A 20,875-nucleotide genomic window follows, 5' to 3' on the forward strand; every position below is an offset into this window, starting at 1 on the left:
GAGGTAGACAGCTCACCAGGTTTTGAGACACAGTCGTAATATGCGTTGAAAGCTCGATCGTTTATATATACACGCCCCGCTGTACAGAACACTCCCTCAACCAGTTTAATCGTGGCAACTCATATTCTTCTCTTTGCACGACACGTCGTCTTTTCTCGTGCACTGACCACTTGATCTGCATCTGCGACAATCTCGTAAGTTGTTTCCATTATTATTCTGTGATATTCTTACCTCATAACTCTCATGCATGCATTGGCTACATACAGAAGACTAAATGAATTGAATTAGATTTGACTTTTTTTTTTTTTTTTTTTTTTTTTTTTTAACTATTCTTAATAACTGTGGCACTATATGAATGAATGTTACATTGCGTTTGGCAGTAATCTGGAGGACGGAGACCTTCGGAGTAACTCAAGAGCTTCTAAAATATTTGCTATCCAGATGTGAAAAGTTCACGTCATTTTCGTACATGTTCTGCCTTTATGAGACAAAGTCCAACTCTTGCTGTTGAAGTGAACACTCATTCATTTCATTGCATAAAAGTGAGACTTCACTGAATAAAGAAAGCGCAGACAACATCTGTACATGCATATAATATAGCTGCATTTTAATGATTGTTTATTCTGGCAAATTTGAAAATGCATGTATTTACTAGGGATATTAATTATACATTTTTTACTGCTTATAACATATTTAGCTTTGCTTTCTATGATAAGAGAGCAGTTTCAATAAGGTATTTTACCATTGAAATCACAAGAGTACAGTTCTCAATACTTGGATTATAATTTTATGGAACAGCTTATTGTTTATAAAATTCTGATTATGGACTGATGATTGAGGACACTGTACACTGTAAGTTTAATAGATCCAACAAGATTTCAGTAGCAGAGCTTTTGACTCCCACAGCTGATAACTAAAACAAAAATCTACTGTATATAGTAATGTAATGAGAGGGCCCATTAATGCTATTCAGAGGATCATTTACATTTACTGAAGGAAATATGTAAACATGGACAGTACATTTGCATGTATTGTGGTTTCTGACTGAAAAAATAAAACACTTCAAAGTCATGTTCTGATCTATATATCCTGTTTCTAATGGAAAGCAAACAGTTGTAGACGAGCAGTCCTTATCATTTGATATATAAGTATAAAAGCGGCTGCTTGTCATTACTATGACTATGATGGATGCCGAATTGATCCTGTGTTGATTATGATTGTACATGTTCTGGTAGTTTCATCACGGAATCATTATGTCAGAGGATTATCAAAATACACCTCATTAAATATTATGTTGTCCACGACTTAGAGCTATGCTTAGAGCAAATATACTCTATACTCAAATACACTTAAGAGTGGTAATGTGGACTATTCATAAACACTTCCCTGGCTGAATTCAGGTAGGTCTAGGCCTAGTTTATCACTTTGATCATGTGTTTTCTCTTCCTTATCAGCTGTGTGTGGCAGTCAACACTGTGATGACTTTGATCCTCTTTTCATTGACTTCATAATAATTTGACTCTACCCATTTAATTGAGTAAGCTTGTTCCCTCAATTGAATTGAGTAATGGGGTCTCCAAAACTTATGTAATTAGGTGAAATTAACTTGGTGTTTATATAGAATGAACTTGGCTATTTAGGTTAATTTGACTAGATGCAAGTAGATTTGCTATTTAAATACTGTGTTTCTATGTTGTTAATAATTTTAATTAAATTGATTCAATTTTAGATCAAACAACAGCACAGCTGTTGATCATAACTGATTCTAGGTCAGTCATTAAATAAACGTAATTTTCCACAGAAATGCATATATACCTGCACTTTAACTGCACATGCACAAAGAGAATTAATCAACAGGGTCTAACTTGACCAAATGGGACACTGATCACCCTAATGCTGACATCACACAAAACAACTATTTGCAACAAAACAACATACATGATACTGCAAAAGAGCTAAACCTCTATACATTCTTAATTACAACTATTTAAATGCCCAAATAACTCCCTTTTAACCAAGGAAACTATAAAGAATTAAAATGTGCAAAGCATTATGGGTATTGCCCATAGCCTCAATTTTGTACTCAAAAGTTTGATTTATTAACACTTAAAATCTTAAGTCTATGGATTTCATAGTTCATTGAATTAAATAGTTGAGTTATGAGCCCAAAACCTAACATTTCAAGTAATACCTAATTAAGACATCTTGATATTTCCAGTAATGAAAACTTTAGGGTTTACAGTATAGAACAAACCTTACTCAAAATCTTATTTACCTCGTCACACAAGCATGAAGGCATGATGTATAAGGCTTCTTCTTGTTGCATTACATTTGCATCTAAATTATTGCAGGTGAATAAATGGTGCAGATAGGTGACCATTACAGTGATAGTCACCATAGTGATTAACACATTGATTGACATTGGCAGATTGTGTGTCTTATGGGAATCTGTGATTACAAAATCAAAGACGTCAGAAAATTTAGACAATATGTTTTCAGCATATACAGTTGTGCACAAAAGTTTGCATACCCCTGGAGAATTGGTCATATATGTACCGTTTTTAAAGAAAACATGAGTGAGCAGGCAAAACACATTTCTTTTATTTCTTATGGGATTCATATTCAACTGTAGGTTATAACAGAATGGCACAATCATAAAAAAATCATGGCAACAAAGAAAAAAATGTAAATGACCCCTGTTCAAAAGTCTGCATACCCTTAGTTCTTAATACTGTGTATTGCCCCCTTTAGCATCAATGACAGCGTGCAGTCTTTTGTAATAGTTGTCTATGAAGCCCCAAATTCTTGCAGGTGGTATAGCTGCCCATTCGTCTTGGCAAAATGCCTCCAGGTCATGCAAAGCCTTTGGTCGTCTTGCATGAACCACACATTTGAGATCTCCCCAGAGTGGCTCGATGATATTAAGGTCAGGAGACTGTGATGGCCACTCCAGAACCTTCACCTTTTTCTACTGTAACCACTGGAGGGTCAACTTGGCCTTGTGCTTTTGTGCAGAAGAATGCAAATTGTCTGCCAATATTTTCTGATAACATGCTGCATTCATCTTGCCATCAATTTTCACAAGATTCCCCGTGCCTTTAGAGCTCACACACCCCCAAAACATCAGTGAGCCACCACCATGCTTCACAGTGGGCATGGTATTCTTTTCACTATAGGCCTTGTTGACCCCTCTCCAAACATAGCGCTTATGGTTGTGACCATAAAGCTCTATTTTGGTCTTGTCACTCCAAATTACAGTGTGCCAGAAGCAGAAGGCACATCAAGGTGTTGTCGGGCATATTGTAACCGGGCTTTTTTGTGGCATTGGCGCAGTAAAGGCTTCTTTCTGGCAACTTGACCATGCAGGTCATTTTTGTTCAAGTATCGTCGTATTGTGCTCCTTGAAACAACCACACCATCTTTTTCCAGAGCAGCCTGTATTTCTCCTGAGGTTACCTGTGGGTTTTTCTTTGTAGCCCAAACAATTCTTCTGGCAGTTGTGGCTGAAATCTTTCTTGGTTAACCTGACCTTGGCTTGGCATCAAGAGATTCCCAAATTTTCCACTTCTTAATAAGTGATTGAACAGTACTGACTGGCATTTTCAAGACTTTGGATATCTTTTTATATCCTTTTCCATCTTTATAAAGTTCCATTACCTTGTTACGCAGGTCTTTTGACAGTTCTTTTCTGCTCCCCATGGCTCAGTATCTATCCTGCTCAGTGCATCCACGTGAGAGCTAACAAACTCATTGACTATTTATACACAGACACTAATTGCAATTTAAAAAGCCACAGGTGTGGGAAATGAACCTTTAATTGCCATTTAAACCTGTGTGTGTCACCTTGTGTGTCTGTAGCAAGGCCAAACATTCAAGGGTATGTAAACTTTTGATCAGGGCCATTTGGGTGATTTCTGTTATCATTATGATTTAAAAAGGAGCCAACCAACTATGTGATAATAAATGGCTTCATATGATCACTATCCTTAAATAAAAGACAGTTTTTTTTGCCTGATCAGTCATATTTTCAAAATCAATACCAAAATTTCACAATTTCTGCCAGGGCATGCAAACCTTTGAGCACAACTGTAGTTCTCAGGCTCTGTTTAACCAACAGCTTCCTCAGTAATTTAGAGAAGTAGAGGAACAGATACAATGAACTGTTTCTCTTCTCCTTTATGAAACACTTGAACATGGATGACTGGATGTCTTTTATTTTCCCAGTATGACATTATACTATACAAAGGCATCCAAACCTTAATATTCTGCATCTTCTCCAGCCACTATGGTGTCCCATAAGGAGTTTGAGACTGCTGGGAAAGCACCTGGACTGCAGGTATGGCGTATTGAGAACATGGACCTCAAGCCAGTCCCTAAAAATCTCCATGGCAACTTCTATACGGGTGACGCGTACCTTCTGATGTACACCACCACTGCACCCTCTTACTATATACACATGTGGCTGGGTAAGTGACACACTTTGTGGTTAGGTTAGACTCGAGGCAGCACGACACCACATGCCACATTTCTGCCTGCAGTTGTTTACATACTCAGAGCCAAAGGTTGAATATGCATTTTTACCAATGGCTGAACTAGAATATGGTTAGAACAATTAACAACTACACTAACTTACTCTCTGGTGCGATTCTGGTATGGATGGACCACTTTTCAATCAATTCCAGAGACTGATTACATCAAGTCCCACCCTGTATGTTTTGTCTTGTTCTGTTTCACTTGGAAATATGTCACATTACTAGCATGAAAACTGTGACTTTGGCAACGTTTTGCAAAATTACATTCGGTGGTTCCTTACACAAACCGCAGCACTTCCAAAGTGAAATGTCTACTGTGTAGCGCTAAAAGTGATTCAAATGTTCTCCCTAAAAGATATATGATTAAAGGAATATTAAAGGAATATTCTGGGTTAGAAACATTTTAGTTATTTTAAATGAAACATGATACTATGAGACCATCAACTCATTTACAACTTTACAGCTTTATAAGATGCTATACAACAATGCTAAAAGCTGCCATTTACCCCTACATTTCTCTTGCAATTTGTCTTATAAACTAAAACTCATAAAATTCTGACTCAAGGTCTTCCGCCATCAACCCACTGATGCAGAAATTGAAACCATTATGAAAGCTCTTAAAGTGCACTTGCTCATACATTCACTTTTCACTAATTACTTTAGAGCATCCCTCCTTCCCCTGAGGAGAAATCATCAGGCCAAGTACACATGGCATACCTTGGAAGGGTAGTCACTTAGGGTACACTAGAGCGTGCCTTCACTTTTGTTTGTTAAGCAATGCGTCATACATTGGACCCCACATAAGATTTATATGGTCCTCTGTTAAATTTCAAAGACTGATCAATGTAGCTCTGTATTTTATCCCCATCCAATGGTTTAAACCTTCTCTTAATGCCTGCAGACATGCTCCTAAACATGGTAGTTCCCAAACATTTGATTGGAGCTGTAGTGTGTGAGAACAAAATGTTTATATGAGGACACAGAGTGGAAAAACCCCTAATATGTTCCATGTGGCCCCTCCTGGGTTACCTTTTGGGGCTTATTGTACCCTAAACTATACATGGCTCTGCTGCTTGGCAAGTGAGCTCTGTTTGAGTATTCCAGTAAGTTGTAGGACATTTTCTTTTATTGACAGAAGCCTCTAACAAGAGATCGATCAATATAATTGTATTAACAGCCAATTTGTTCCTGTTAAAATGTCTGGTAACCGATATGCAGAACCAATTTTTAATGATTGTCTAAAAGAAGATATAAAGCACAGTAAGAAATAGCCTAATCATTCCACTACAAAAAGCAAAAGTACACTATTCATATTTTAATAATAACAATAAAATGAATTAAGTGCCACAGGTAATAACAACTGTGCTGATATATGGAACAACAGCAATCTTGCTTGTGTGATATTGCTTAAATTCAGTTTTGGGTGTAATCCAATTACAAAATAATTAGTTACTGTAATCTAATACTTTTTTAGTCAAAGTTGTGTAATGCATTACATTTAAAATTCTTGTTATATTACAGTTACTGATTTTCAATTAATTTAATTTTAAGTACATTATAAGGTTATGCTTATTTCTAATATTTATGTAGAATACATTAATTATGGCCCTGTAACGAGTCATTGTGAAGGAGAAATATGAGGTGCTGAGTGTATGACTTGTGTGTAACAATGAACAAGGAAGAAATACAGACATTATTTAAAATTTGTTAAGCGGAAAAGAGTTTTAGAAAGCAATTTAAAAGTAAAGTAATTAGTAATGAGATTACTTTTCAATGCAGTATTTAGTAAAGTAATCTGATTACAATTTTAAAGTAAATAATCAGTTATTTGTAGTGGATTACTATTTTTAAGTAACTTACCCAACTCTGCTTAAATTATGTTTATAGTTTATTTTATATAACAACAATAATAATATTACATAACTCTCTGCACTGCACTCATTCTGGTTTGAACTAGTGGTGTTCTGTTTGCAAAAAAATCAGTGTTTTCAACAAATCTTTTAAGTAAACAAATCGTTCTCGTTTACTTCCATTGTTTCCGTGGTGAACAACTGTTTTTTGACAAATCAGTTGATTCAATGATTGAATGACTCATAACATAAAAGATGCTTTATTGTCGCCACCTACTGGAGTAAATATGCAATGTCCAGAAATGTTCACTGAACGACCCATTCAATAAAATCAAAATGAACAATAAATAAAAATTCCACCACTATTTTAAAGCCAGAAGCTTTCCAGTGAACGCCGCTCATCCAATCAGATTCGAGGACCGGACCTAATTGTTGTATATTAATATTATTTATGTCATTACATTTATGCAAAGTTGTTTTGAGATCTAAATGGTCACAATTGGTGTTATTCTTTAGAAACCCACTAAACAGTGGCACTTATCGGTAGACCCAATAATGAGGGCGTTTACATGCACGTTCTTACACCCATTTCTGCTTAATAAGCCGACAATGCGTGTGGTCATGTAAACACAATAAACAGAGTTCCTTTATCAGTGTAAGATGTCGTAAGAATAAACAGGTCGACACAGGAAGATTTTTGCCCATAACGCTGATTTTGCATGGCATGTAAACACCTTTACCTATCTAATGTGTGCACGTATTGAGCGCATGTCTCTTCTCGATTTGACATCAAAAGCAGAGAATAACACGATTATTTTAAATCTCATGTAAACACAGTTTCTTGCTTTGTCAGATTTTTTAAATAAGCTGATTTTGGGGAGTAATCAGCATATTGGTGTGCATGTAAACGTGCTCATTGAAGAACCAATAATTAGTTGCATAGAAAAATATCAGTCAAACTGATAATTGGTCTACCTCTAACATGGACAAGAAGCATGTTTTCATTGTCTCTTGTATGTAGTTTTTTCCCCTAATGCTCCCCTGATAACTCTTTAACCTCTCTCTCTCTTTCTCAGGGAATGAGTGTTCTCAGGATGAAAGTGGCGCAGCGGCTATCTTTGCCACACAGCTGGATGACTTCATGGGGGGTAGTCCAGTTCAGTTCCGGGAGGTCCAGAATAACGAGTCACTTACTTTCCTGGGCTACTTTAAGTCTGGCATCAAGTATAAGGTGAACGTCCTTTGGGACTTTAATGAAGGTGGCACTTCCCAGAATGTTTATCATTAATTTGCAGCGAGAATGGAAAAGTGGCCATCCTGCTGGTCTACCTTTATAGGAGGACCATGGCCAGAATTAGTTATGACTTGGACATATCCATTATGCTCAGTCATGGTACATTCTTTCCATTACATTCAGCAATTTGATTAACTCAGAAGGTTTGCTTGGCTCTGCCAAATGGATGGCATTTAGTACCTTGCTAATCCTATAGTTGCGTTTCCCTTTTCCCTAGAAAATGCCAAGCAGGGGCTTAATTTTAGACATTGTCATATGTAGCCTGTGGATATGATGACACAGCATCCATGAAACTTCACCCTGAATACCCCATTGTTACATAAATAAATGTTGATTTTTCTTTGTGTTAATAGAAGAACTGGTTTGATTCCATCCTTATAGACCATTACTTTTGAATCAACACTTATGTTTTAGTTTCCTATTTGATCTGTAACTATGCTCAGATTCATGTCTAATCTTTGCGCTACCATGCGTGTTTTTAACACCTTTGGCTAAACAATCAAAAACTTTGAAGCCATTTTTCTAAATTTTAGTGTTGGTGTACTGTAGTTACCTAATATGCAGTACCTTCTTAAACCTAATATACTGTATATATATGTTATCCATGTTATCAGCCAAGTTTTAAGCAGTGGAATAAGGTCTTTATTGCAATCCTTCTTGTCTTTATAGCTAGGTGGGGTTGCGTCTGGCTTTCATCACGTGTTGACCAATGACGTCGATGTGAAGCGTCTGCTGCACATCAAGGGCAGGAGGGCCATCAGAGCCACTGAGGTGGAGATGTCCTGGGCCAGTTTCAACAAAGGAGACTGCTTTATAGTAGATTTGGGGAAGGTATAGATATCTAAATCTGACCACAATGAGGAAGAAAGTGTGCTTTCAGATAACTTGTACACCACATCAGGAAACCGCATTATTAATCCTATTGTTTAATCTATCTCATATGGAACTGTAGCATACTATCTGAAGTTATTGAGATGTACTCTACATACATATACCAGTTTTATATGTCGTTTTATTACACGGCTCTCTGAAATACTTGAATCTGATTGGTCAAGTACGGCATTCTGTAGTCAAATATTTTTGTTTAATTAGTGCTAAACTTTTTATATATATATATATATATATATATATATCTCCCCTTTTCTCCCAATTTGGAATGCCCAAATCCCACTACTTAGTATGTCCTCGTGGTGGCGCAGTTACTCACCGGGTGACGGAGGACAAGTCTCAGTTGCCTCCGCTTCTGAGACCGTCAATCTGCACATCTCATCACGTGGCTCGTTGTGCAGAGACTCACAGCACGGGAGGCTCATGCTACTCTCCGCGATCCACGCACAACTTACCACGCACCCCATTGAGAGCGAGAACCACTAATCGCGACCACATGGAGATTACCCCATGTGACTCTACCCTACCTAGCAACCGGGCCAATTTGGCTGCTTAGGAGACCTGGCTGGAGTCACTCAGCATACCCTGGATTTGAACTCGCGACTCCAGGGGTGGTAGTCAGCGTCAGTACTCGCTGAGCTACCCAGGCCCCAAACTTGTATTATTGACCATTCTCCCAAGCAACCAATTTCCTACACAGCTGTGCTAGTCTCTCATATCACTCTGCATTCTCTTTCTTCTGTCATAAATATAGATTTCCATTTACCTGATATCCAAATCCAGTTCGTCCTTTTTATTTATTTATTTGGTAAGCAGCCGTGTATTAAAATATATATATATATATATTTGTTTTTTGTTTTTTCCATTTTAATCAGGACATTTATCAGTGGTGTGGCAGTGACTGCAATCGTTTTGAGCGTCTGAAGGCCTCTCAGTTGGCCATCGATATTCGAGACAATGAGAGGAACGGCAGGTCCAAATTGCACATGGTGGAGGATGGGGCAGAACCGCAGGCTCTGATTGATGTAAGTGGATTTTGTTTTGTTTTGGTTTTATGTTTTGTTTTGTTTTGTTTTGAAATGCAGCTTCTTAAAATATATGCAGCATTACATTTTCTTGGATGCTGTTTGCCCATGTATTAGGAAACAGAAGTTACTTTGGGTCAGATATTATCAGATCTCACGCAAAACTTGGCACAATGGCTTGCTTGTTTCTTTTCTGGCTCTAGCTTTTATGTTGTTCTAGTAATGAGAATGCATCCATCACATGTTTAATAAGAAAAGAAGAGTTTTGCATGCCAATTACTCAATCTGCTGCAATACATTCAGCTCAGGGCTGGATGTGTGGTCTATTTGGCATCAGATTGCCATTAGAAATAAAGCACCACTGTGTCCATATGGGCTTTAATCCTGTGTGTCATCCCGCAGGCTCTTGGGCCCAAATCCAACATTGCCCCCGCAACTCCAGACGATGAGGAAGTGGAAACTTCCAATAGAAAGAAGGGTGCACTGTACATGGTATAAAGACTCTTATCTACACATTATTACATCTATAAGCCAAGAAAAAAAGAGCAATGATTAGTGCATTGTGTTATTATTTTCTAACGTATTACAGTTCATAATATATTCACTATCTTAATTATTGATGTGGACTATTTTAATAATGATAAAAACTGACAGCTGTAAAGCCTAAAGTACTGCCTACATCATTCACACAAGGACAAAACACTGTTGCTTATGATCTTAGTTTTTCAACATTTCAACACCTATATTTATCTCTCCTAAATTCATATAAACAAGTCTGACTGCCGTCCTACAGTATTTTACTGTATATTTATGGTAGATCTCAGATGTCTCTGGTTCCATGAAAACATCTGTCGTGGCCCAGACCAGCCCGTTCAAGCAAGAGATGCTCTCCCTTGATGAGTGCTACATCTTGGACAATGGCGTTGATAAGAATGTGTTTGTATGGAAAGGTGTGTCTTAAGTGTCTCAATGTGTAGTAACTTGTTTAGGTCCAGTCATCCTATTTACTTTCTCAATACAAATTTTTGATGCTATTGTGCATTAATAATCTGTGCAAAAAACAAACAAAAAAAACATTTTTTTTTTTTTGTCTTTGTAATCTTTCATCAAAATAATAAGTAATGTAAAAAAATTAAAGTAATATTTTGCTCTGCCTCTGAAACAACTTCCCTTTTAGGCTGATGCCACATAGGCCGCGTAAACAATTGGTTAATGTTAACCGACAGCCAAATTGCTATTTAGTGATTGTTTCTGCCTGCTGTTGTAGCTAATATGGCCTTTCCAAAATCTTGCCAGTAGTTAAGGCCAAGGTATTACCATTCTGGATTTTCATACCATTCTCTCCATTCTGGTATGAAACACCCAACTTTCATGATCCAATCAATTCCGGGTTGCTTATATCATGTCCCACCCTACTTTTTTGTTGTTGAATATCCCATTTCACTCTGAAATGTGCTGCTTTACAGAAGAAAAATGGTTTACAAATGCAGTTTCATGTTGACTCGAATCTGTGGCTGCCTTAAATTTGTTCCCATATCTCCTGTATCTGATATATCTAGTTATACTGTAGTACTGATACCATCTTCATATGTTTTTTCCACAATGCCGGCATGCAACTCAAATCACTAGGGGCCCTTTGTTTAAACGTAACACAAAGTTTTCATAAAGATGAAAGAGCTTCTGCCTAAGACTCATTTTCCCTTTTCCAACAGGACCGAATGCGAACACAGCTGAACGCAAAGCAGCTATGAAGACAGCAGAGGAGTTCATCAAAGAGAAGAACTACTCCAGCAAAACACAGGTACAGTTTTCACATTTTGAACACATAGAATTAACCCTTGTGCTGTGTTCATTTGTGCTAACACCTTTTGTGTTCCTGGTCAAAAATGACCGGCCCCGTAAGATTGTTAATAATCTCTCATATTGCATATATTATTCATTATATAAGTATGATAGGTTTTGTACTTTGTTTTTGAACATAAAAAAAATATATACTTTTTATTGACAGCAGGATTCAGTGAACTGGGCTTATACCGGGTTGTGGTGGGGGGGGGGGGGGTTTTGTCCTCATCATTTGCAAATTTGTTATCACAACAATTATTATTGAGCAGATGAGTTTTAGTGTATGAAATTCCCACTGACACACATAAATATAATAAATAGGTGTCACAGTTGCAGAGAATCAGGACCCAAAAGCAGAGTGAGAGGACCAAAAATTCAAAAACAGACATAAACAACCCTGTAGGGGAAACTAATCCAGGCAGGCACCCTCTGAAGCTGGGCTGGGGCAGACATATTGGACACAGGACTGACCGGTCCAAGTAGGGATGGGAACTACAGATGAGACCGACATGAACATGAAACAAGATGAACTGGCACTGGACAGCACACATGAGGAGACTAAAATAGGGAGAGAAATCAAACAGGTTAAATGCAGGGCAGGTGAGAAAGATGAACTAATAATGGGCAAACAAGGAGGCGGGGTATGACGCGAGACTGAGAAACACGTGGCAACACAGAAACAAAAACAAAGCCACGTGCTCTCACAAGACACAAACACCCGAATGGCATGAGCGCACATCGCCAAGACAATAAGGCAATATACACTCATGCCAACCGAAACACAAGACGAGAGAATGTGTAGCAACACTAAACAAAGCAGTGGCGTGCACTCCCACACTACACAAAGCTTGCATGCAACAGGCGACAAAAGGAGACAGGACAGGATACAAATATTTGTTATGGATTTACGTATGTTAAAATCTGCATTTATAAACAATGCATTAAATTGTAATTCACAAATGTACATATTGATACACACAAATTGATATTTAGTGAATTCTCTGACTACTGATACTTGTACTGATTTGTTAAAAATTCTGCCTATTGCACATGATATCTTACAGTAAATAAACATAAACATGTTTATTCTATTTTTCATGGTTTTACGGGTGAAGAACTACTGACATATTTACTGCTGTGCTGCTTGCCGCTGTAGATCCAGGTGCTGCCTGCAGGGGGCGAGACTACTCTGTTCAAGCAGTTTTTCTCCAACTGGAAGGACAAGGACCAAACCACTGGCCCTACCAAGGCTTACACCATAGGCAGAATAGCCCATGTAGAGCAGATTCCTTTCGATGCCTCCAGCCTGCATAGTAACAAAGCCATGGCAGCTCAGCACAACATGGTCGATGATGGTTCTGGAAAAGTCCAGGTAAAATCCAGTTTGGGTCATCAAACCCTCTCACACTCACATACAAAGTGAAATCTACAGTAATTTGGATCTATATAACAAATTAACAAATGATCTTGCAAAAAAGATTATAATAATAAGATACTAAATCATTATTATGACTAAGTTTCTGATTATTATGAGGTTAGGGTTAGAATATATGAAAAGGGTTAGGGTTAGATTTGAATATATGAACCTGGGCCAAAAAAGGGCCTAGAAATGTAAAAGATTGTTTTTTCTTCTAGAAAAAGTTTTTAATTAGTTATTAACACTCATGTTTGTCTTAATTAGATCTGGCGTGTGGAGGGAGGGGACCGTGTTCCAGTGGATCCCTCAACCTATGGTCAGTTCTTTGGAGGAGACTGTTACCTGATCCTCTACAGTTACAGACAGGGAAGCAGGGAACAGCATATCATCTACACCTGGTCAGTCCATAACATGTTTATAGTATTGTATGGTATAGTATCTTAGCACAGTGCAACATGTCAATTACATGCTAGACACATACTTTAGATCATGAAGTGTTATAACCAAACATATCTATGCTGTTTGCTACTCTGTTACAATTTTTTCACAGGTAAATATAGACAGTGATACTGGTATCATTATATTGAATGCATATAACATTGTGTTACAGGCAGGGACTGAAGAGTACTCAGGATGAGCTGGCAGCTTCTGCCTTCCTTACTGTCCAACTTGATGACTCCATGGGAGGAGCTCCAGTTCAGGTGAGATTAATTCTCTTTAAGATCCAACAGGATTGTAGAAAGTTTTAATCCCTAAAGCAACAAAAAATATGTTGTTACCACAGATATAGTAGTGTTTTGGGCTATAATAATGACATAGAACATGGCCATATACACCTGACTAACCATATAAGATAGCACCATCATCTTATAGAATAGTACTGGATAAATCCCTTCCACAGAATTCAGTAGACTTCCCCTAAAATCAGTGCAGAAAGTGCAAAAATCGCCTGCAGATTCTGTGTGAGCTTGCATTTTGATTTGAACATAAATTTTAACAAGTTATCACTGATTTGTTGTTCACCATTCCTGAAAGGGATAGTTAACCCAAAAATGAAAATTCTCTCATTGTTTACTCACCCTCATGCCATCCAAGAGTATATGACTTTATTTCTTCTGCAGAACACAAACAAAGATTCTTAGAAGAATATCTCAGCTCTGTAGGTCCATACAATGCAAGTGAATGGTGACCAGAACTTTGAAGGTCTAAAATCACATAAAGGCAGCATAAAAGTAATCCATAAAACTCCAGTGGTTTAATCCATGTCTTCAGAAGTGATATGATAGGTGTGGGTGAATATTTAAATCCTTTTTAACTATAAATCTCCACTTTCACATTCTTCTTCTTTTGTTTTTGGCCATTTGCATTATTTGTGCATATCGCCACCTCTGGGCAGGAATGAAAATTTATAGCCAAGCTGGTTTGTTTTAAGTTTTAAAGAGTCTCATAGAACATTGTTTAAAAGACAAAAATCTGAATGTTCCCCTGCTCAGGTGCGAGTGTCACAGGGTCAGGAGCCCCCCCACCTGATGAGTCTGTTCAAGGGCAAACCCATGATTATCCATAGTGGAGGAACATCCCGCAAGGATGGCCACACCACACCGGGGAGTACGCGCCTCTTCCACATCCGTCAAAGCTCGTCTCGAGCTACTCGTGCTGTAGAGGTCAGTCACACCCGTCCCACTGAGGACACCATCATACATACTGTATTCCTAAATATATCCTATATCAATGCATTTTGTATCTTCCATTGTAGGTTGACCCCTCTGCCTCCAACTTAAACACCAATGATGTCTTTGTGCTGAAGTCGCCAAACTCTTTGTTTGTGTGGAAAGGTGTAGGTGCCAGCGATGAAGAAATGGTTGCTGCCAAGTATGTGGTGAGTGTCCTGGGAGGAAGTTCTACTGATGTGGCCGAGGGTAAAGAACCAGGTAAGAGTCCACTGTGTTTTGAGGGACATCATCATATATCAGATGTGACAACCAGCCTTAACTCATCTCTCTTGCTTGGCTCTCTCTTTAGCGGGATTTTGGTCAGCTCTGGGAGGGAAGAAGGAATACCAGACATCTCCAAATCTGCAGAATATGGTCAAACCATCACGCCTGTTTGGTTGCTCCAACAAGACAGGCCGGCTAATGGTAAATCTGAGTAACAAAAGCTGACAGATTGGAGGATAAATAAATATAGAGTAGAATCAAATGAAGAGACAAAACATAAAATCAACCGAGTTTCTATATATCAGATCTCTGAGCTGCAGTTTTGTGTGCATCATGAAATCATGAGTTCATTGATTCTATCTTTTTTTCTGTCTCTCTTACTGTCTCTCAGGTTGAGGAAGTCCCTGGAGACTTCACTCAGTCAGACTTGGCTACTGATGATGTCATGTTGCTTGACACCTGGGATCAGGTGAGTTGACATATGCAGTCCACATGAATATAGTTTGGACTCTGTCTAATATTACTGCATGTTTAGTGGATAGCTACAATCCTACATAAAAAAACCTTCTTTCTAGATTTTCCTTTGGATTGGTAAAGAAGCAAATGAGGTAGAGAGGACAGAGTCACCAAAAATAGGTGAGTGGCGAGTTTATTTTAGGACTTGCTTAACCCTGAGTTAATGTCTTTTTGGAGAAAAGCTTGCATGCTTAACTTGTCCAATCCATGTTATTAATCTTGTAAATGTGCAAATAAGGTTGGCAACCCATTTTACAAATGTACAGGTTGAAAACCCAAGATTAATTACAAACCCAGTGTAAAGTACGAACACTAGTGAAACATGGAACAAAATAACCCAGCGTTATGTTTACCCAGGGTTAAGAATGACCCTGAAAAAATGTACATATTTTGTGATTATACATCGAGTCTTAGGCCAGAAACATACTTTACACAATTACATGAATGCAGACGCGAGTGTGTGCCAATGCGTTGTATGGTTACCAGGGGTCGGCAACCTTTTTGACATATAGTGGCATTTTTTTTTTTTTTCTGGTAAATGGCTGCGCCCCCCCCCCCCCCCCCCTCATATGAGTCTACTTATGAAAAGGTTTCTATTTTGCATTTCTCTATTTGTATTTTTCTTTACAAATGATATTACCAGCATAACAGTTTGAGAGAAAAATTTGTGCAAAACCCGCATGTGAAAAAGTTTGCATATGAATTTTGACAGAGCATCTTGTGAAAGTGCTTTAATGAAAGAAACCTTGTCCTTTTGTACAAAATGAGTTGACTGAGTTAATGTCACAAATTTGCTTATTTGATTACTGATCACAAAATTGTGTGGAATCTATACATTTTTCAAAATCACACAGAGCTGGGTAAATAAAGAGTTTGGCGACTTCAGCACAAAGACATAATTGGTGTTTAAGTTGGAGGCAGAGGAGTCAACCTACAATGGAAGATGCAAAATGCATTGATATGGGATATATTTAAGAACACACTATGTATGATGGTGTCCTCAGTGGGACGGGTGTGTGACTGAAGCCTCCCATTCAGCTCGTGAAAACACGCCGTGTGATCATGAAGAAGGATTACATCAAGATGTAGATTGGAATGCAGGTGCAGAATTTCATATGAATAAAATAGTCTACTCCTCTCTCGCCGTTGCTGTCGTGCCAGTGATTAACCCTCCGCGTGCCATAGGTTGCTGACCCCTGGGTTAAACATACTAATGTGCGTTCTTGTGTTACTGTGGCGGTATCAAACAGTACTCAAGGGGGCGATAAAGCTACTTTTAAAGTTTGTGCCACAAAACTGGATGTTATTATTCAGGTAAGTTGCTATAAATACTTTGACTTTTACTTACTTGTTAGGCAGTATTCTTTCCAAGCTGTTAGTAGTTGACTTGAAAGAGAAAACCTACCATAGATGAGGCCTGTTCACACTAATGTCAACTATAGCGCCCCTTGTGGTAACATTGAGAATGCAATGCACACTTGTATTGTGTTATGAATTAGTCTGACACAAGCTTGCATTTTGGTCTTCCTCTCAGCAAAACCAGTCAAAAAAATCCTCTAACAAGTTTCAGCCTAAACTCAACATGTTCTCTCTCTGTAGCTAAGGACTATGTGGACTCTGATCCTTCTGGACGTCGTGGGTTGCCTATCACAACCATAAAACAGGGGGCTGAGCCCCCGACCTTCACAGGCTGGTTCCAGGCTTGGGACCCACATATGTGGGATACTGACCCTCTGGAGAGAATCCGAGCTTGCTTTTAAATTCAAAACTGCTCCCTCTTCTTTCTTTCTTTCTTTCTTTCTTTTTTCTTTTTTTTAAAAATAAGTGTCTCACATTCCCGCAGCATGAATTGCAACTTTCCTGATTTTTCTACAATACAAACACTTTGTTGAAATCCCATCTCACTTAAAACACTGATAGATTTCACAGTCACAGGTCCAGATTTATATATAACCTGTTCCAGTAAAATAGATTTTTGGCAAGTTGTTTAGCTGTGTTCAGTCAGGACCAGAACCAGCTTCCATAGTGGAAGGAAACCCCCCGAACTTTTTCACACTTACAATAACATTTACAGAAGAAGCTATTATTTTATAAAATGATACCATATTTAGTTGAAAGTCTATTGACTATTTATTTAAGTTTTGGCTTACTGCCATTTAAACTTCATAATGTCTATGAGGGAACCACTTTTAGTGACATATGGCTTTTTATACAAGACATTGATACATTTTCAAATGTATGTTTATTTTATGTTGAGCTTAAATAAATCTGAATTTTGAGAAGATGAATCTAAATCTCTGACTGTTTTTTAGCATCCTCCATTTTAACCCATTGTGATCATTTTGGGATCTCTTATGTATTTTTATACAATAATCTCCAAAAGTTGTATTCAGAGGAAAGTACTTAACAATTACTTATTATTTGTTTCTGTATTCATTGTAATAAAGTAAAATCTCATAAAGGTGGACACCTGGTCCACATTGTGGGTTATTCTGACCAAAAACTATCCACTTTGACAGCAAGGGTCTGTCTGAATGACATATAAAACAATTACCCACATATTAATGTTTGTGATTTTTAGGGGCAGGTATACCTTAAAGGAAAATTCTGGGTTCAATACAAATTAAGCTCAATTGACAGCATTTGTGGCATAATGTTGATTATCACAAAAAATTATTTTGACTTGTCCGTCCTTTTCTTTAAAAACATAAATACAAATTATTGTTACATTGAGGTTCTTACAATGGAAGTGAATGAGGCCCAATTTTTGGAGGGTTTAAAGGAGGAAATGTGAAGCTTATAACTTTATAAAAGCACTTGCATTAATTCTTTCTTGTTAACTTGTGTATTATTTGAGCTGTAAAGTTGTTTAAATCGTAAATATTACAGTCGTTTTAGGGTTTACATCGTCATGGCAACAAAATTGTAAAATTGGCTATAACTTTACATAGAAAAAGGTTAGTAAGTGATTTTATCACACTAAAATCATGTTTACATGCATATATATATATATATATATATTTTTTTTTTTTTTTTTTAACATCTTTTAACTATACTTTTGAAACAGCAAGTATTTTAACATTTACAGATTGGCCCCATTCACTTCCATTGTAAGTGTCTCACTGTAACCCAGATTTTTTGTTTTTTTAAAGAAAAGGAGGGACAAGTCAAATTCATTTTTTTTTTTTTTTTTTTTTTTGGTAATTAATATTATGCCACAAATGCTGTCGATTGAGATTCACTTGTATTGAACCCGGAATATTCCTTTAAATCAATGATACCAGAAATGTTTGCAGTCTTCTTGCTTTTCTGCAGTCAAGTTATGTGCTTGATGACTTATACAATATTTATTCCATCCTTTTTCATCCTCTTGAGATCTACAGCTCTGTCTACTTCTCTAGATGTGAAAATGTGTTCATGTAGCAGCCTGTCCCTATCAGGGGAAATGACATGGTTTAACTCAACAGCTTCTGATTTTTCCCACTGAGACTAAAAAGAGCTGGCAATGGAAAGGGCTAGAAAATAAAAGCAGTGCTTCATATCCAGTACTGCAAGTTATCTCTTGTTTGCAGGATACTGTTATATAGAGAAAATTATGAGAAAAAAGGAGTATAGATTGTGCTTTATAAATCCAAACTCATGAACTACTGAAGAATGCATTTAAACTGTGATGTAACACATTTACATTCTAAATTTGACTATTGTTTGAAATATTAAATTTTTGCTTGTATATTTATCTAGTTATGTATTGTCTTTTTTGGAGGGTGCATTGCTGAACAATCATATCTGAACAAGATAGTCATCAAAAAATTGTATATACAGTACTTATATAACAGTATACTTGGACATGTTTGCCTAATCTAATGGAATCAGATGGGTCAATTTAGTGAATAATGATTATTGCTATAAAAGCATCCTCATCCAGTAAGGAACCTTGTGATCAACCCTCATGTTAAGCTGTTGAGTTGAAATTCAGTTTTTGGATATTTGTTTAAGGTCTGTTTTTGATCTGATACTGTATCTTGTATGCTATATGTTTTAAGTTCTCTTATGCTTTCATCTGAGAAGGCTCTGAAAAAACAAACAAACAAACAGTAATTTTATATGAATCTAAAACTTGTTAGGCAACAATCTGGAAAAACTAAATTAACTGTCACCCATTTAATATTGTGATTTTTGAAAAATGATGCCATGGGGTTGAACATTTTCAAACCTAACAGCAACACAAGGCTTAAATGAAGCCGGTCTGTTCTATTGTCACATTCTGGATGGCAGCTGAGGAGTTTCTCAGACTTACAGTCCTCAGTTGCCTGCGGCACAATCTGAAAAATTCATAGAGAACAGCATAATTTTAGCCACACATTCAAGAGCCCACCATTGGTAGACATGTTTCATCATAATTTTATCTGGAGAAAAAGTAACATTTTTTATTTGCTGATTATAAAGCGAACACTAAATAGTTTGTGAAAGGTTGTAATGTGTGTTTTAATTGTAATTTTATCCAATTCAGTAATATATATATAATATATGTATATATACAGGTGCATCTCAATAAATTAGAATGTCATGGAAAAGTTCATTTATTTCAGTAATTCAACTCAAATTGTGAAACTCATGTATTAAATAAATTCAGTGCACACAGACTGAAGTAGTTTAAGTCTTTGGTTCTTTTAATTGTGATGATTTTGGCTCACATTTAACAAAAACCCACCAATTCACTATCTCAAAAAATTAGAATACATCATAAGACCAATAAAAAAACATTTTTAGTGAATTGTTGGCCTTCTGGAAAGTATGTTCATTTACTGTATATGTACTCAATACTTGGTAGGGGCTCCTTCTGCTTTAATTACTGCCTCAATTCGGCGTGGCATGGAGGTGATCAGTTTGTGGCACTGCTGAGGTGGTATGGAAGCCCAGGTTTCTTTGACAGTGGCCTTCAGCTCATCTGCATTTTTTGGTCTCTTGTTTCTCATTTTCCTCTTGACAATACCCCATAGATTCTCTATGGAGTTCAGGTCTGGTGAGTTTGCTGGCCAGTCAAGCACACCAACACCATGGTCATTTAACCAACTTTTGGTGCTTTTGGCAGTGTGGGCAGGTGCCAAATCCTGCTGGAAAATGAAATCAGCATCTTTAAAAAGCTGGTCAGCAGAAGGAAGCATGAAGTGCTCCAAAATTTCTTGGTAAATGGATGCAGTGACTTTGGTTTTTAAAAAACACAATGGACCAACACCAGCAGATGACATTGCACCCCAAATCATCACAGACTGTGGAAACTTAACACTGGACTTCAAGCAACTTGGGCTATGAACTTCTCCACCCTTCCTCCAGACTCTAGGACCTTGGTTCCCAAATGAAATACAAAACTTGCTCTCATCTGAAAAGAGGACTTTGAACCACTGGGCAACAGTCCAGTTCTTCTTCTCCTTAGCCCAGGTAAGACGCCTCTGACGTTGTCTGTGGTTCAGGAGTGGCTTAACAAGAGGAATACGACAACTGTAGCCAAATTCCTTGACACGTCTGTGTGTGGTGGCTCTTGATGCCTTGAGTCCATTCCTTGTGAAGTTCACC

General features: G+C 37.5%; 1 protein-coding gene across 2 annotated transcripts; it reads left to right on the forward strand.

The window, feature by feature from the left end:
- Nucleotides 1-40: 40 nt before the first annotated feature.
- On the forward strand, nucleotides 41-19,031 carry scinlb (scinderin like b). 2 transcript variants are annotated; one of them, XM_051700467.1, is made up of 17 exons: nucleotides 41-194; nucleotides 4,281-4,466; nucleotides 7,459-7,613; nucleotides 8,346-8,507; nucleotides 9,440-9,589; nucleotides 9,992-10,081; nucleotides 10,407-10,539; nucleotides 11,302-11,390; nucleotides 12,588-12,803; nucleotides 13,113-13,246; nucleotides 13,459-13,549; nucleotides 14,342-14,512; nucleotides 14,605-14,779; nucleotides 14,871-14,986; nucleotides 15,177-15,254; nucleotides 15,361-15,421; nucleotides 16,901-19,031. In XM_051700467.1, the coding sequence occupies exons 2-17, from the start codon at nucleotides 4,286-4,288 to the stop codon at nucleotides 17,059-17,061; spliced, it is 2,163 nt and encodes a 720-aa protein (XP_051556427.1). In that variant the 5' UTR covers nucleotides 41-194; nucleotides 4,281-4,285; the 3' UTR covers nucleotides 17,062-19,031. The 2 variants fall into 2 exon arrangements, with proteins under 2 accessions (XP_051556427.1, XP_051556428.1); XM_051700468.1 differs by lacking the exon at nucleotides 4,281-4,466 and having other exon boundaries at nucleotides 80-194.
- Nucleotides 19,032-20,875: the final 1,844 nt, after the last annotated feature.

Source organism: Myxocyprinus asiaticus, chromosome 6 (assembly GCF_019703515.2).
Source record: "Myxocyprinus asiaticus isolate MX2 ecotype Aquarium Trade chromosome 6, UBuf_Myxa_2, whole genome shotgun sequence".
NCBI classification, from domain to species: domain Eukaryota; kingdom Metazoa; phylum Chordata; class Actinopteri; order Cypriniformes; family Catostomidae; genus Myxocyprinus; species Myxocyprinus asiaticus.